This window comes from Hydra vulgaris, chromosome 15, assembly GCF_038396675.1.
Source record: "Hydra vulgaris chromosome 15, alternate assembly HydraT2T_AEP".
NCBI lineage: Eukaryota > Metazoa > Cnidaria > Hydrozoa > Anthoathecata > Hydridae > Hydra > Hydra vulgaris.
The window spans coordinates 46,354,066-46,373,524 of NC_088934.1; the positions used below are offsets into that span (position 1 = coordinate 46,354,066).

Sequence of the window (19,459 nt, forward strand, 5' to 3'; positions counted from 1 at the left end):
GCAGTTAAATGTAACATGTTCAACCGCCATTAGTGATGATTTTTAAAAGTTATTTTAGAGTATACATTTAGCTCAGAAATTTACCGAAAACTTTATAATGCTTTTATCAAAAGTTAGATTTAACTATGTATATGATATTTGAAATATCCTTATTTTATATAATATAATATAGTAAAAATAGCATTTTTTTACTATATTTAGTATAGTCTTTTTATATTTTATATTTATATAGACTATATTTAATATATTCTTTTTATGACTTTTTATATAATATAATATAGTAAAAATAGCATTTTGTTACAATATTATGTTATACAAAAATTGTAAAATGTAATATAATATTACATTATACAATCTTTGTATAATATAATATAGTAACAAAATATTATTTTTACTATATTATATTATATAAACAGGCAAATCTAGGCAACTAAGTAATAACTAATATATATATATATATATATACATAAATATATATATATATTTATATTTTTATATACATGTATATATAAGTTATCTATTTATAGAATTTATAGATTATCATGCTTCTTTGCAGTTTTTGTGAGTTTGTAACTTCTTCCTTGACAAATTATGTCCAACACAACACATTACACAGTTGTGCATATGGCATTCCATGTGGAGTTGAAGGATGCAAATGGAAGTTCAGAACTTTGAGAGGCTTTATGACTCATATGTATAGATTTCATGATCAAACCAATAACGGAAAACCGCTTAGTAAATTTGAAAACATTGAAATGACAGGAGTGTGTTCTGTTTTAACTTGCAAAATTGAACTTCCTTTCCACAAATTATTAGCACATTTGAAATCACATGCTAAAAACAGAGTTTTAGTAACTTGTCCATATGAAGGATGTAAGCAACAGTATAAAGTTAGGTCTTTCTTCACAGCACATTTATCAAGGTATCATCGGATTGATAGGCAACTGGGTTATTTTAATCAAATAATTCCAGCTTTAGAAATTATATCCAATCCAAATGATCATCCATTTATAAATGAAAACATTGATAGAATTGAATTTCATACTAATGATGTGATTCACAACATAGCTTTGTTTTTCGTAAAATTGCAGTGTCAGTATCACTATATTTCAACAACAGTTCAGTATTTTGCAGAAGTAATTTTTAGTTTAAATACAATAAACCAACATCAAACTGAATACATATTAATGAAGGACTTGTCAAATAGTATCCCTGATAAAGAATTACATGATGTTATGCACCAAATGAGAAATAGAGATGCTATTGCAATTGGGTTATCAAAAGAAAAGGGTTTGTTAAGATCAGCTTATATAAGAAAAGAATACTTTAAAAAAATTTGGATTTTGTTGAGCCATTAAAGATTTCTTAAGGAAGAAATGAACATGGTTTGGAATGTCACGCATATTATATTCCAATAAAAGAAACTTTACAAAAGTTATGTACCAATTCTGAGTTTATTTCTTTAATCAAGCAACAGCCACGTGCAACCTTAGATATGTATTCAGATTATTTTCATGGTGAAGCATTTTGTAACAATCCATTTTTTCAGAAGTATCCTAATTCTTTACATCTGTTTTTATATCAAGATACTTTTGAATTAGTCAATCCCCTGGGCTCAGCAAGAATTAGGCATCAGATTTCAGCAACTTATATGGTTGTTGGAAATTTGCCATCTCACTTAAGAACATCCCTTAATAATATTTATCTTGTGCAGTTATGTCGTGATAAGGATTTAAAATCCTTCTCTCAAGCCACTATTTTTAAGGAATTGCTAAGAGACCTGAAAAGTATGGAAGTTGATGGAATTCAAAGTGGTAATGATCAGTGGAAAGCTGGTGTTGTTGCTATTCTGGGTGATAATTTGGGTAGCCATTTTTTAGGTGGATACTCTCTTGGGTTTAGTTCAAAGAAAGGCCATATTTGTAGGTTTTGTCTTATAAAAGGAAATGAGCTTCAAGTTTTACCATATAAAGTTGAAATCCGCTCAGTTGAACATCATAAAAATTGTCTTTTAACTTTAAAAGCAAATCCTCAAGATCGTTTTTGTTTTGGTATTGCAAGAGACTCCATATTTAATCAGTTAGAGTCTTATAACACTTGCGCTCCAGGTTTACCACTTTGTTTAGCTCATGATTTGTTTGAAGGTGTTATTCAGTATGATTTAGCTATAGCAATTAGAAAACTAGTTAATGATGGATGCTTCACCTATCAACATATAAATGGTGCTATCAGAACGTTTTCTTTCAAAGGTGATGACAAGGGAGATCGCCCAGCACTATTATCACCTAAAAGTGAGAGATTAAAAGGACATGCAGTTCAAAATTGGATTTTTTTACGTTTTCTTCCTCTATTATTAATAGGTCGGATTTGCAATTATGAACACAATGTGTGGCAGCTTATACTTTTGCTACATGAAATAACAGAACTTATTTGTGCAAGTAATATTTCTATAGTACAAGTATTACATTTGCAGCATTTAATAAATGAGTACCTGGAACAAAGAAAAAAAATATTTCCAGATGTCCCTCTTCGTCTAAAACACCATTACATGTATCATTACCCTTTTTTAATTTTAAAATGTGGCCCTCAAGTAAGACTATGGACTCTAAGATTGGAGAGTAAACACATGTTTTTTAAAAGATCTGCCAGAAGCGCACAAAATTTTATTAATGTCATTAAGCATTTAGCTGAGTCTCATCAACTGTTTCAGTCATATGTTTTAAGAGGAAATTCATTTTCTAATGATATTGACGGAGGATCTAATGCTTTTTATTTTGACGAATCTATGTTCACAGTTGAAATAGCAGAAGCAATTGCTAATATTCTACATTCAAAAAAAAGTTTGTTCATTAAAGCTTACATATTAAGGGACCACCTATAAAAGAGACCAATTTGTAATAATATGTCGAAATGATTCAGTGTTTATTGTTTGAAAAATTATTGTAGCAGTTTTTTCTGAATTGAAATCTTTCCTTGTGTTAAAAAAGTATCACTCTGAATGGTTATCTAATTTTGGTTTTTTATCATTGGGAAGTGACTTTGCAAGCAGACCTATTTCTATACCAATCAACAATTTAGCAGATTATTGTCCTTTATGGGGTTATAGGATTGGTAGTAATGTTTATTTAATTTTAAAGCATGCTATATTAGATGCCTGAGAAACATTTAATTCAACTTAGATCGTTAATGAAATTTGTTTTATTAAAATTTTTTATAAATGTTTTATTATTTGTACACATTTTTATATGATAATTATAATATTTATATATTAACAATAAATATTAAATAAATCATATTTCATTTACTATCTAAGTTGAAATAAATTTATAAAATGGTATTAATATATTATTTAATTTTAATTAGAGATGTTAATGTAAAAAAGTAGTTGTTTTTTTATGTTTATGATTGTTTTGGTATATTTATTGAGAGCATTCTTTAAATAGAAATTGTATTTTTTTTTTTTTTTTGTAAATTTAAAAATGTAAAGACTTCATTGTCATAAAAGTTAAAATATCTTCATTATCTTTCAGCTTTTGTTATTCAGCTATAAATAGTATTTTAATTGTATTTGCTGAAATATAAAAAATTTTATAATTTATTTTATAAGCAGAAAATCTCAGAAGTACTAATAGTTTTGACTTTTAAAATGTATTGCTTGTACTTTGTTTTTGCTTGATGTATTAAAAATATTTCAATTGTTTTTATTTTTCATTTTTAGTTGATTGTTTACAATTAAGTTGGCACTTTTCAAGTCATTTGAATGAATTTTTAGAACTTTAAATTCTATAAAAACTTAACAAAACAGATACCATTGCATTGTCTAAATTATACTCAAGTAATTTCTATACAAAATATTTTTCTTATCTATTATAACTTTAAATATTAAATATAGATAAAAAGTAGGGCCCTGCAAATTGTCATTTTTTGTTTTGAGCTTCGAATTGAAGCAGGTTTTGATATGCGAATCAAATCACGAATCGAATCAATAATATAAAGAAACCAAATTTAAGCATTTTTTCCCCAAAAAGATGAAAAAAATTTTTGAACAAATTATTTTTGCCCATAATAATTTATCAGCGTTATTTTAAAAGCGGTATTAGAACAATTTTCGATTACTCTTACTCCGTCCGGGATAAAAAAAGCATTTCAAATAAATTTAGCGTTGGAAATCTAAAAGTACGACGACACTCAAAAAGTAAAATTTGATTCAAAAAAACTCAAACCATTTTTTTCGAATTGAATCTCGAATCAAAGCGACACTTGATTCACGAATTGAAGCGATTCGGAGGACCCTAATAAAAAGTTTGTTATCATATTGGTATAAATATTTAAAAAAATATTTGTAAGGTTATAAACATTTTTAGAAAATATACAAAAAAAGTGTACTTTAACTATACTTTTACGAATAATACTTGTAAAACCTACATCAAGTGGACAGTAATTAACTTGCATATATGTGTGTGTGTGTGTATATATAGATATATATATATATATATATATATATATATATATATATATATATATATATACAAACACATAAAATTACCATCATGAATTAATTACTTTTAATCTTTTTTTAGAAAAAATGGATATCCTTTTAAGAGAAAAAATAACTAATGTCTTTCCAACAATGCAGGGTCTTGAAGCTGGTAAGATTGTGAATGATTTGTTGCTTTTGGGGCTTGAGACAGATAACGATTTGAAATATCTTAAAGAAGAAGACCTAACTGCATTAATGCCTCCGATAAAGGCTAGGCGTTTTTTGTCTGCGTGTCAACCTGTCTCTGTTTCTGAACTGTCATCAGTTACTCCATCTTTTTAGATTTCATCAGTTACCCCACCATATGCAGAACCTTCGACTTTATCTTCATCAGGATCTTCAAATTGGGCACAAACATATATTGTAAAATGGGATACTTTTCCTGCTGAGTTTTTAGGTGATATCAACAGTAAGCGAAAGCCCTCCGAATCAAATATAAGAAAAATGGTTGGTACATTAATGAGTGATGTTTTCCATTATGATTAAAAGCCTAATCGAAATGGTTTACAGGTTATAGCTCAAAAAGTTGTTGCAAGGTTTGCTATTCTTTTTATACTATATTAAAAATATATTGAATAATATAGCATTAACAGTTAGATTGTTGTTGAATTGAAAAAAAGTTTATACACAGCTAATAATATTCAAATATGATATAAAGCTTGCATAAGTTATAAGTTTTTATAGATCTTGGAAACTATAGCATTTTCTGACATAATATGAACTTTCATGTTATAGATATCTGGATGCATTTATGGACGAAATAAACGGCAAAGTAGTCAGTAGTGGAGTTGAAACATTAATGTATAGAATGGAATCAAGGAAAGAAAATGCTAATCGGAAAGTTCCCTTGTTATCAAATCAATCTAAGAAAATGAAACTAAATATACACAATATACATAATTGGGACCCAAATTTTTCCAGTCAATCTGTGGACTTACCAAATGCCAAGGTAGACCAATTTTAAATTCAACACAATTTCAACACAATAAAAATTTAGTTTCTCTAAAAACTTAATTATTTATTTTCAACTTAAATATTTTTATCTTAAATATCCATTTTAAAATAGATATAAACATCTTTATTATCTTTATTTTTAAAATAACTTTTTTTTAAATTTATTTATTTTTATATTTGTATTATTTGTTTCAACATCTTTAATATTTAATTTTATATTTATTTATTAAAAATATGTATATGGTAATTAATTTAATATTCGCATGTATTTCTTTAGGAACAGCTACAACAATTGTTCAGAAATTTGCCTTGGCCCAAAGATGACGTTGATAAACTTATGGCAGACACATATTCTTTGCAATGCCATACAATAAATGATGTAATTCCATTTTCTGAAGTATTGTTCCAATGGCCATTTTTATCACAATTGGAATATCTTATGGATCATTTTTCAAATCTGATGAGTTTTTCATTAATGGACAAGTTAACAAATGCAGTAACCTGCAAATCAAATCTTATTTTCTTATACTTTGAAGTCACGACTAAAAAAAATGCAGTAAAGAAAGTTTTACTTGATGCAAAAAGTACAAGTATAGACTATGGAGGCATTCAACAAGCAATTTGTTGGGCATGCCTACTTATAGCTCATTTTGGGGATAAATCTGAACATATGATTTTATCAGTAAATGTAAGTTTTTCATTTGAAAAATGTTTGTTTACAATAATTATGAAGTTTGAATACCTAATTCTTTATCAGATTTTAGCCACAATACCAGAGATGGAAGATTTTTGCCCTACTTCTCATCCAATAATTTTAGTAAAAGGTAAATTTTTTTAGCTTTATTTATATTTTAGTCTGGTAAATTTTTTTTAGTAAAGGTAAACTTCCTGTAATTATTATCCAAACCTACACTTGTATGGTTTGGATAATAATTACATTTACTTAGAGAGGATCAAAAGAGTTAAAGGAAATATATAATACCTGATGTTCTTTCTGGCCTGTTTGCAGATCAGGGCTAAGTATTTTTATTATGATGTTAGTACTAGGAAAATCAGAGGCTTATAAGCTCCTTCTATACTTACCACAGTTAAACTGGGTCATATCTTACCAATAGCAGGGCCATTTTTTCTGACTGATATTATTAAACATTTAACATACAACAAAAATATATTTTATTGTTTTGTTAACAGGCACTTGGTTCGAATCAAAACATTTTTATGTATTAATTGAAAAAAAACTTTCGTATACATTCACTGATCCTTTATCAGCTGTTGGTGTATTATTTGCAATGCACTATGTGATGAACATGCAATACGATCAGAATGTCTTTGCAACATTGGATTTTATACAAAGGTAAAATTATTAATTTTCCAGTTAAGACATCATTCTAGTTTTTATTTTTGATCAAAAAACAAGAAGCAATGTTAGAAATATATAAGAACTTTTATATTTTTGCACATATGAATTTGTGTAACCAATATTAAACCTTGTATAATATATTTTACTTGTTAGGTATATGGTGGACTATAATCCTGAAAATGTAAAAAAAACACTAAAGGAAAGAAAGCTGGAACAGTTGTTTGCCCACGAGTTATAACTCGATATCGAGAATTATATAGTTATAACTCAAATTCTGTTTAACTAAAAGATATATATATATATATATATATATATATATATATATATATATATATATATATATATATATATATATATATATATATATATAAACTTTTTTTATAAAAATGCACTTTTGGTACCTAAATTTTGTTTTAGTTTTTAAATGATTAACAATTTGTGAAACTACGCCATTTGCAACATCATCATGCCTTAACATTAAATTGGGTATAATACGCTCTACTTTAGCATGCTGATCAAACATTGACTGTAGGAAACCATCTAACTTTTCGATTTTTAAACGTGCTATTTTTAGTAGTATTGGATCTTTTATATTCCTTTCTTCTATTTTTAAATCGCCATATATATCTGATACTTGTTTTGGATTTATATATCGATCAATAACAACTGAAGGAGAATTCAAAATAGCATAATCAATATCATTGCCAGCTAATAAATGGTTAACAAATTCTTTCACTTGATCAACTGATAGAGTTTTTCCTTTTTTACACAAAAAAATAACATTCTTATCAGCAGGTATGACTTTGAAATTTGGAGCTATTTTCATTTTTCCATGGCAATTAAAAAGCATCGCTTTCATTCTGACAAAATCTCATTCAATTTCTCATTTATTTAATTCAAAATAGCATAAACTTTTCTATCTTATTCCCTTTTTTAAGTTTATATTTTTTCTATGCACATACCAAATTTCAAGAATTTATTTTAACTAGCAGATACCCTATTTTTACCCGCACTTTTGGTACCTAAATTTTGTTTTTAGTTTTTAAATGATTAATAATATGTGAAACTACGCCATTTGCAACATCATCATGCCTTAACGTTAAATTGGGTATAATACGCTCTACTTTAGCGTGCTGATCAAACATTGACTGTAGGAAACCATCTAACTTTTCGATTTTTAAACGTGCTATTTTTAGTAGTATTGGATCTTTTATATTCCTTTCTTCTATTTGCAATATTATATAATATTGCAAAATATGTATTGTAAGTTATTGTAAAATACATTATAATGTATGTTATCAAACATGATGTTAATTTAGTTTCTATTACATACATACACACAAACACACACACATAGACACACACACACACACTTACACACATATATATATATAGGTATGTCGAATCCCGCGTTTTACGGAACCGATTTTTGTGCTAAAATACTGTTCCACGTTTTTAGAACTTCGCGTTTAGGCAGTATGGTAGGGTGGTGTTTTGTAGCATGTTTTTTTAGAATTTTATATTAACTTAGAAGTTTTTTTAAAAGTAGAATAGTTGAACTTTTTTAAAGAGTATTTTTTTTATTATATTGACGAAAGTTAAAGTGTTATTTATTGATATCAAAAAGTGTGTTGCACTTCTTGTGCTTAGTAAATGTTGAAGATATTTATCTTTTTTTTCTATCCCATTCTTTTTTTTAAGTTTATATGTTTTCTATGCACATATCAAATTTCAAGAATTTAATTTAACTAGCAGATACCCTATTTTTACCCGCACTTTTGGTACCTAAATTTTGTTTTTCCGACTTCTGTTTGGGGGAGAAAGGAGGGGGAGGTACTAAAGGATATTAAATATTCGTTTTTATAATCCAAGAACAATTACTATTAAAAAGTTTTTCTATGCAATGATTTTGTGTTATAAGTTCTAATATTACATTTATGAAGTATCATTGTAAAAATAACATTATATATAAAATAAATAATAGATGTTTTTTGCTCAGTCCAATCATATTATTACATTTTTAAAAAGCTTTATAACATATAATAATGTAATATATTGCTTTTTTATGTGTTTAGAATATATTATATATTAGTAATCTACTAATATATGATATATTTTAAATACATAAAAAAGCAATATACAGCGCCGTGCTGTAACTTTTGGGGGCCCTGTGCAGAAACTAAAAAAAAAAATTTTTTCTTTTAATTCGTAGTAATTTATGGTATTGGAGAAGTTTTTCTAATTTATTTATTATGGGGCCCAGTGCGATTGCACTTGTTGCACTTGCGATAGTACGGCGCTGGCAATATATTATATTATTATATGTTATAAAGCTTTTTAAAAATGTAATAATATTATTATATAACTAATACTATGATTGGACTGAGCAAAAACATGTATTATAAATATTAGACAATAATATTAGACATAATACGTTATAGTATTATAATATTATAATATAATAAATTATTATTAAATAATATATAATACCCAATAATATTAGACATAATATATTATATTATGACTAACATTATTGGGTATAGATTTATCAATATGATACTTATAAAGTTTGTTTATAATAAAGTAATATTGGATTTAGCAAAAAAAAAAAATTATATAAAAATGGCTAGAAACTCACATTTAAACGATCAAATGTCTCTGAGAAACTTGTTAGACAAAACTGCAGACAATGCAAAAAAGGTTTAAAGACCTCAAAAGTGATCCAAAAGGATTTGTTAATTTTTTAGACAATAACAGATTACCACGATGTATTATTCCAAGATATCGTGGCAACCGTCTTCACGTAGTGTTCCATACTTGTTTTATTTTCATTAAACACTATAAAGAGTTTGAACATTTTCTTACTGTTGGAACAGTAAAATGTCAAAGTTTACAAAGCTACTACGTGTTGCTTTTTTAAATTCAACTGCAATAAAACAAATGTGTGTGCTTCCAGTATTTGGAAAACTTCTTACTGGACCCTGGATGCAAATATTTTATGTGTTAGCAGATAATGCAAGTTTTGACCATGTCGCTGGTATTCAGGTAGTAAAAGATGTTTTGCAAATAATTAAAAATTGCAAATTTGACTCAGGTGCACTGTTATGCAGAACAACCGATTTTTTCGGAAATCCTGTTATCCCAAATGTTTTAAAATCTGTAACAAATTTATGTTCTATTGATGCACAGCTTATCAAAATGATTTCTTTATGTCTTGTTGCAGTGGAAGATGTTTTGAATTGACAATATAAGAGGTATTTCTCGATTACAGTTACTGAGATACTCAAAGAAGAGACAGCAAGTGCAAGACTTCACAATATAGATAGTGAATAGTTAATGGGTATGTTTAGTGATGCCAAAGAACGATCACCTAATGCAACAATTTGTTATATATCTTCCAAGTTAAGATCAAAAAAGAATAAGACTTTAGATTATCTGAATAGCCTTTACCAATTATCTAGAGAAAATGTTGTCTCACGGTCAGCGCATGCAGCTTGTAAAGAAATAATGAGAAATCGGTTAAAGCATGCTGAAATTTGAGCAGAGGTTTCTAAAAGACAGGCATGCAAGCATCAAAAAATGGATGAAAAACAAAAAAAAAAGTTAGTGTGAGAGCTCCAAGTTCTAACTAACAATGAAATAAAAATTTTGTATAAACACTTGCCTACAAAGCAACTAGATGATTTAGATGCTGTTATGTCCAAAAAAATCATTGGCAGAAAACTCTGCCACGAATGGTATGACACAGACAAATTGAAGTCTGTCTTGTATGATGGACTTGTGGTGTGACTTGCAAATTAGGTACCGCAAGTGGTGTGGCTTGCAAAATGGTACCTGCAAGTGGTGTGACTTGCAAAACAGGTACTGTAAGTGATGCTGCTTGCAAAAAATTATCTGCAAGTGGTGTGACTAGCAAATTAGGTGCCGCAAGTGGTGTGACTTTTTTTTTTTTTTTTTTTTTTTTGTTCTTATTATTACATTATAAATAAGCATTTCGTTACAATATTTAAAATACAAATATATAATAATAAAAACATATATATATATATATAATAATCGTTATTAAATAATAAAAGAACGCGGGAACTCGTAGAAGACCATACGGTCTTGTCGTCGAGTACCGCTAAGAAATGATCGTGTTAAAATTTATAAAATATATACAAGATAAGAAATAAGTTAACGAAGTAAGAAACTTAAAATATTCCGTTACAAATACAAGATACATTATTATATATTACAATTGTTAATGATGCATATATAATTTTTATAAATCAATAGTTAAATAGGGGGTAAAAAGGAAGATCACTAAAAAAAAAAAAAAAAAAATATCAAAAGTATATTGTTACATCTTCAATTGTAAAAATGAGTTCTTTAAGCTTTCGTTTAAAAGAAAAGTAGTTACTTTGATGAATAAAATCCTTAGTAAAATTTTTTAAAACTATTTTATTCCATAAGAATGGTCCGCGATAATCAATACAAAATTTAAAAAGATTTGTTTGAAAAATGGGCTGCTTTATAAAATTATCATTCCGCAAAATGTATTTATTTTTATCTTTCGATGAATACAAATTATGGAAAGAAATAGGGGATGAATTGGTTTTACATTTAAACATAAAACAAAGAATATTAAAAATGTTAAGCTCATATATATTAAAAACTTTCATTTCAAATAATAGAGGCTTGGCATGAGTATAACAGTCTTTAAAATATATGAGACGTGCTACATGCTTCTGCTGACAATAAAGAGGTGTAAGTTTAATTTTCTTTGCACTACCCCAAGCAATGTTTGCATAGTTTATGTGACAATGTATAAATGAGTGATATAATTGTACTAAAGTACGTTTATTTAAAACATTTCTTGCTTTGTACAATATTCCTATACTTTTTGAAATTTTACTTGATAAGTTTTTAATGTGACTTTTCCATGTAAGATTTTCATCTATACAAACACCTAGAAAGTTGGTTACTGTAACTTGTTTAATTTGTATATTGTCAATAACAAGATGAGGCATGTTAATTGATAAGAGGATGGAAAAGAACCCATTTAGTTTTAACAATGTTAAGAGATAATTTGTTAGTCTTAAACCAGTTAGATATTTTGATTAACTCGATGTTCAAGCAACTAAATAAAGTAGGAATGTTTTTGTGTGACATGAATAAATTGGTGTCATCAGCAAACATAATTGTTATTAAATCCGAGGCTTTGTATAAACCATTAATATAAATAAGGAAAAGAAGAGGTCCTAATATGGATCCTTGAGAAACTCCACATGTAATATTTAACAAATTTGATGATAATGTTTCATCGGCGTAAACAAATTGTTTGCGATTAGTTAAATAACTTTTTAACAATTTTAAAACATTGCCTGTTATACCACAACATTTTAATTTTTTAGCAAGAATTTTATGATTAATGGTATCAAACGCTTTCGCTAAATCAATAAATACTCCCAATGTGAATTTAGAATTATTAAATGAGTCTGATATACTTCTTGTAAGCTAAATAATTGCATGCTCTGTTGAATTATTTTTTTTAAATCCATATTGCATGTTATATAATAATTTGTTTGATAAAAGGTGATTGTATATTCTGTTGTACAAAATTCTTTCTAAAATTTTAGAAAAAAAAGAGAGGATAGAAATTGGACGATAGTGTTTAACATTAGTTTTTTCTCCTTCTTTAAATATAGGAATAATTTTTGCTATTTTTAAATCATCAGGAAAAACTCCCTGATTAATAGAGCATTTAAAAATTTGGAAAAGTATGTCTTTTAAAACGTCAAAACAGTTTATAATAACGTTCAGTTTATAATAACAACTTGCAAAAAGGTACTATGTCATTCCAGATTAGCCTGCACAAGTCAACTTTTTTATGCCTTTGTTAGTTTTCACATGTATTAAAAAGTTATATTAGTAAATATCGAATATATTTTTTTCGAGATTCAATATACAATCCAAATGAAGTTTAATGTATAGTCTTTCAAGTTACATAATGATGTAATTTTTTAAAGTGTTTATGCAAATAACTATTGATACAAAATATTGGATACATTGAATAATTTTTTCACTATATTGAATTAAATAAAGTAGTTTTTTAATTACCTTTAGGGTCAGGGGTTAGGGTTAGGGTTATTTTTAATGATTTTAGGTTTAATTGACAAAAAAAAAAATCAAAATAATGTTAAAACTTACAGAACCAAAAATAAAAAGTGACATGTCATGCTGATTTGGCATGGAATGACCAAATTGCAAATGATGTGATTTGCAACTTTATGATAGACGGCTCTGGCTTATGTTCTCGTCGTGTCTATCGTTAACAATGATTATTAAATTTCATTATTGAAATTTAAATTTGTAATCATTAACTAAAAGCCAAGACAAATTAATTACAATTTTTCTTTCAAAATAATGTTTAGTTTCCTTTTTTTTTCAGATTAAAGAGGGAAACGGTTACAATGCTCTGTTAAATAAAAATATAGATTCTTTGATGCATCTTGTAACGTGGTAAAAAAAATTTTTTTTTACTAATTTCCATTATTTTAAATAGTATCAGTTTAAATTTATTAAAATTATTAAAAAACTTTTTAAATTTTTTTTTAGATTCGAAAGGCGGAGGGGGGGGCATATGCCCCTTACCCAAAGTCAATCTTTATACCATTAATAATCTCCATCTGGTTTAAATGCAACAAGTTAACTTTTTTTTTTTATTTATTTATTTCGCCGTTTAATAACTTTTACAATTTACAAGGTTTATAAATAAAAAAAAACTGGCGGGGCAAGTAGAAGACATTATTTTGTCTTATCACCGAGCCCCAATCGTACGCATTTACAATAGCCGGATAATATATTTATACTTATTAAAAATTATAAATGTAAAAATAAATAACAATTAGTTTAAGAAATACTTCAAGAACAATATTCATGTTAAGAGTAATAATCAAGTAAACAAGAAAAACTGAAAAAAAAGTAAAAAAGAAAAACATAAAAATAAATTAATTAATTAAAGAGCACGTATTTTCAAGAGCCACACTATATACGTATATTATACAAAGTATTTGTTGAAGAATATGAAAATAAAATTTATAACAAATTGTAATAAAGTAATATTTAAATAAAGAACAAAAAATTCAAAATAAAAGAGTACTTAATTTAAAAAAACCGTTTTATGTATGTATATTTTTAACCAATTTAATTAAAAGTAAAATAAATAACAACTCATTAATAGTTAAGTAAAATGTTGAAAAACTAAGATTTCACCTATAACTTTTAAGATTAGAGGAAACACCATAACTCAAATAATGAAAAAACTAACAAACAAAAATTGATAAATTGATAAATTCTGATACATATTTTATATAATTGAATTTTAGTTTAAAAGACGCATTTAAAATCGGATATATTAAAATCCATAAGTAATAACACCTGTTTCGATTCTTTTTTAAACTGATGTATACTAACTTTTTCCGTATTTGCAATATTAGGAAACTTTTTCCACAAATGGGGTCCACGATATTGAATTGAATATGTAATTTGTTTTGAATTATATTTAGGGACAATGTAGTTATTATTTGAAAATTTTGTCGGATATTTATGCTTTACTTTTTCAAAATAGGACTGAAATATTTTAGGAGATAGTCCCATTTTTGTTTTATACATAAACATTAAAACTTGATGTAAGTTTATTTTATAAACATTTAATGCGCCCAGTATACGTAGAATAGGCTCGCATTGTACAATTTTATCAGCTCCAAATAATATTCTGCAGGCATGTTTTTGTTTACTGTACAATTTTTTTAATTTTGTATGATTTGTACTTGCCCATGCAATATTACAATAAATCAAATGACAATGAATGAAAGAAAAATACAAACTTTTTAAAGATTTATTATTTAGAAATGGTTTAGCCCTATATACCATGGCAATATTTTTTGATAACTTTTTCTCAATGCTTTTTATATGATCACTCCAACGTAAATGTTCATCTAATATTACGCCCAAAAAGTTAACTGAAGTTTCTCTTTTAATGTTAGCGTTATTGATTATTAGATTTGGGAGTTTAATTGGAATATTTTCTAATTTATTTACTTTATGAAATAAAATAAATTTGGTTTTCTCCACATTTAGAGACAGTTTATTACTTATAAACCATTCATTAACCTTACCCAACTCTTCGTTAGCTGTTTCAAAAAGTGTTTTAATATCTCTGTGAGAATAAAAAAGATTGGAGTCATCTGCAAAAAAAAATACAGTTTAAGAAGTGTGTTGCTAGATTTAAATCATTTATATATACTAAGAATAATAAGGGTCCTAAAATAGAGCCCTGGGGGACACCACAAGTTACAGCATATGAAGTTGTTTGTTTTTGCGCATATCGGATGAATTGCATTCTATTGGTCAAATAGCTTTTGAACCAAAGTAAGTTATTATTTTTTACTCCATAATATTCAAGTTTTTTTATAAGTATGTTACGGTTTACAGTATCAAAAGCCTTTGACAGATCAATGAAAACTCCTAATGTAAAGTAGTTAGTACTAAATGCGCTTGTTATTTGATTGACTATATCAATCACTGCATCTTCCGTGGAACATTTTTTCTTAAAACCAAACTGTTTTGAGTACAACATATTGTTTTCTGATAAATAGTTAAATAGCCTGTTGTACATTATTCTTTCAAGCAATTTTGAGAAACACGGTAATATAGATATAGGTCTATAATTAGAAATAATAGAGTCATCGCCAGTCTTAAAAACTGGTGTGATTCGTGCAATTTTTAATTTTTCCGTACAATAACCTGGCTCTTCTAAACTACCGTGCAGGCGCTTCTTTCATTTTCTCGTCCAAAAAAGAATTACTACCAACAAATGACAAGCGGTAACCAATTTTATTAATGTCAGATTTATTTTATAAAATATTTATAGCATTTAAAACAAAATAATTAAACTAAGTTAAATGGTTTAACTTTTTTTGTTTAAATTTTTTATTAAAAAAAATGAACCGTTTTAATCAAAATATTTAAAATACCTTTTATTTTATATATAATTATTTATAATAAAAAGAACTCCCGCACGGGGAATCGAACCCCGGCCGCCTGGGTGAAAACCAGAAATCCTAGCCACTAGACCATGCGGGAATATTCTCAATTTGTTATAGTTAAAATATAAATTTAAAATTTTACATCTACTCAATGGGCTTTGACGAATCGGCATAAATGCGAACTGGTATAAGTGCGTCAAATAATTTTTTTTTTTTTTTTTTTTTTTGCGATATAAATTTATTAAAGTCGTAAAGCATAATATAAATACAAATAGCAGGGGCAAGAAGAAGACATAATTGGTCTTATCACCAAGCCCCTTAGACTACACCGTAAATATAAGACAACAAAAATTAAAAAACGTAACACTATATAATATAAAACGTTTTTCTAAAGACTTAATAAAACAAAAATCATCGGTCCTAAAGTCCTACTTTAACTTTTTGTTTTTGTGTTGGTTAAGAAAAATTTTAAAAAGAAAAAAAGGAATTTGTACAAAGAAACTATATTACTAAAAAGCAAGCAAGCAAATACGCATAATCCTGAAGCTTTCCTTTAACACCAGTATATACGTTTAAATATGTGAATAATTCTTAAAAAAAAAAAGAAGAATTTAAGCAATAAAAAGCCTTGTCTTGGTATACCAATTAGCCAGAATTTCACCCCATACATATTTAACTTGGCGATAGACTCCCACATCAAGTGGCTGTACGAGATGCAAAGAGTGTGGTGGCAAACACAAAATAGTTATATAATTTTCAATTGTTTTTTTAACAGTTTTTAAAGAAATATGACTCATTTGACCATCAAAGATAAGCAGTTAGCCAAATTAGGTGCATATGTTTTCCTTGGAGATTCTTTTTTAATATAATAATAATAATAATCTAGATTGCTTACCAGTTTCTTTCGGTGCTGTCTGTATTGTCCAAACTCGTTTGTGACTGATTCCAAAAATGGCAACAAATCCCCTGGCACAGTCATCTACTTCTTCAACTTTGTCATACCATTGAACCTTGATCTTGTAACTGTAGGATTTTTCTTTTGGTTTTGTATCTGTGCCATCTGTTTTTGGTCTTCTTCTTGCAACATTTAGCACATTGTTTAGTGTAGACAGAAAAGCGTCTTGATCATCTTAGTTTTGAATCTCATTAAAAGCAGTAGTGAGGCGGTCTTTCTCTTCTCTTGTTGTGGCCTAAAAACATTTAAATCGTTTTAACAGTCTTCTTCTGTTTGATGACTTAAAGACGTACTTTCTTCAACTGATCTTTTTTTCTGCCAGATGATAGACGTTTTTTGAGCTTATTAGTAACGCATGGAGTGTCTTGATCTGCCATTTTGAGTAGTGGAGCTTTATTGACAAAATGGAGGTTGCGAATTGGCTGAAGCTAGTCACATGACCTGCCTAGGAACTGTTGTTTGTGACAACAAACAACAATTCCTAGTGCCTTTTTTTATTTTACAATCAGGACTTGTGCCCTTTTTCCCTTGTATGCCTTTTCTTTAAGCGTTTCTGTAACATAGGCTTTTTTTGAATTGGTTTTTACTTTTTGCTAACCTATAGGCTCATATTTATATAGTAAGGGATATAACTCAAATAATTGAAAAATGTGACATGTGCCCTTTTTTCCCTATGGTCTTCATTTTCTTTTCTGTTTCATTGCAAAAATAATTAAGCATAACTACTCATTGATCATGTTGAATTTAAAAATGGACTTTATAATGTTATGACATACTGTATGATGGTAATCTGCAAAAATACGCAAATTGATCGTTAACGAAAAAATATCATTAAAGTAACTATTGGTTTAGGTTTGTTTGTATTAAATATTAATACAAACAAACCTAGTTGCAGTCAAACTTTTAGATGTATCTTTCAACCAAGAAAAAAATCTGTTCCAACCTATTAAAAAACCAAATGAAAAGTTACTTACATCTACACTGATTCCAACCACCCTTCTCAAGTTCTTAAATAAATCCCAACCTCCATTAGCGACAGATTATCCCAAAATTCTTCAAATGAAAACACGTTAATCCTATTTATATAACTCACCAGAATACGAGGAGGAACTAAGAAGAAACGGCTTCACGGGTTTTAATTTAAGATATAACCTTAAAAGAAAAGAAAAAACCCAAAAGAAAAAGAAATAAAATATAGTTCAAACCTCCCCACTGCCCCATCCGCTACAGTTAAAGCGCTTCTTTCAATTTTGAACATGTCATCCTAAAATTGACCAACAAACATTTACAAAATTCCATCTTCTAAATAAGATATTCAATTGAAAAACAATTAAAGTGAGTTAGTGCTACATTAAATATATTGGCAAAATAGTAGAAAGCCACAACAACAAAAAAATTTGTATATAAAAATTTAGATTAACAACCACCATGCAAATTGCGTAAACAATTAAAACTCCCCAATGCACAGTGGGCCGGAATCCCATATTTTTGGAAAAAAGTCATAATTTTTTTTCCTTTCATCCATAGGCCTCAAAAACTGGTATATAAAGTAATTGGATAATTATAATTTGAATCAGCATGATTTTTTTTGTGTGGGTGCCATGGCAACTCCAGTTGCATAGCAACACATATTTATGCTTAGTTCTAAAGGGTCATTTTTTTGGAAAATGTTTCTGAACTTGGTATGCAAATTAATTTGGTGGTTCTAATATGATTGAGCATAAATATTTGTTTTAATTTACAGTCACACTTTCATATAAGTACACATATTTCTAAAATTATGAAGATACAAAAGACACATTTATAAACTAATATCATCAGTGGATGACCTCAATAAGTCAATAACGCCAGCTGGTAAGTTTTTGTTTTGGTGTGACTTCCTGCTGTCTTTCTAAGAGAAGAAATAAATGGATCAGATGTACACTGAAGCCGATTTAACAAATCTCGGTAAGTTTTCACACGAGATGATTTTTTTGCAAAATGTTCACGATAGTTTTGAAAGTCTTTATTGCGTGCTTCTTGAGCTTCTTTAGAATACATACCAATGGGTAATGCTAAAATTTTAATAATTTCAGAACCATGAATTAAAATTTTGTGGAGAGATTGTGGCATATAGTACGAAAGATAATGATGAACATAAAGTCGAGCTGTTTTTAAACAGAAAGCCTCAAATTTATCAGTGTCAATGTCTAAACCTTTGATGTTTCACTACGACCAGATTTCAGAACATCAACTATCAACCCCATTTCATCTTTAAATCTAATTTGAATTTGTTGTTTCAGAGCCTTTACTTTAAACTTATCTTCTTCTGTTTTTGCCAGCCACTTTTTCAAAGTCATTTTATATCCAATATGTAATAAAAATTCAAAATAACGTATCCAAGCATGTAAGGATGATAATCCAAATGAATAACTGCCTGTCATGCCCTTTTTCAAAACCATTTTTTCAATATAATTTATTGCTTTGAGACTTGCCCCGTATATAGTACAGCATTGACTAGAATTTGTAACATCTGAAAGAGCAGTGTGAACTTTTCCATCAATCATAGTAATTTGTATTATATGATGTATTTTAATTTTTTTATTATTTATGCCAACTTCAGTAACTTGTATCTTGGA

At 27.6% G+C, this 19,459-nt stretch overlaps 1 protein-coding gene and 1 non-coding gene across 3 annotated transcripts; one reads left to right on the forward strand and one right to left on the reverse strand.

Annotated features, from left to right (window-relative positions):
• The first annotated feature begins 4,553 nt into the window (after positions 1 to 4,553).
• On the forward strand, positions 4,554 to 8,457 carry LOC136091634 (uncharacterized). 2 transcript variants are annotated; one of them, XM_065819344.1, is made up of 7 exons: positions 4,569 to 4,649; positions 4,823 to 5,076; positions 5,276 to 5,489; positions 5,772 to 6,182; positions 6,252 to 6,318; positions 6,686 to 6,848; positions 7,008 to 8,457. In XM_065819344.1, exons 3-7 carry the CDS (start codon positions 5,292 to 5,294, stop codon positions 7,090 to 7,092), a joined length of 924 nt encoding a protein of 307 aa, XP_065675416.1. In that variant the 5' UTR covers positions 4,569 to 4,649; positions 4,823 to 5,076; positions 5,276 to 5,291; the 3' UTR covers positions 7,093 to 8,457. The 2 variants fall into 2 exon arrangements, with proteins under 2 accessions (XP_065675415.1, XP_065675416.1); XM_065819343.1 differs by having other exon boundaries at positions 4,554 to 5,076.
• Positions 8,458 to 15,911: 7,454 nt separating this feature from the next.
• Positions 15,912 to 15,983, reverse strand: trnae-uuc (transfer RNA glutamic acid (anticodon UUC)). The gene has a single exon. It is a non-coding gene; the product is annotated as a tRNA-Glu (tRNA).
• Between the last annotated feature and the right edge of the window lie 3,476 nt (positions 15,984 to 19,459).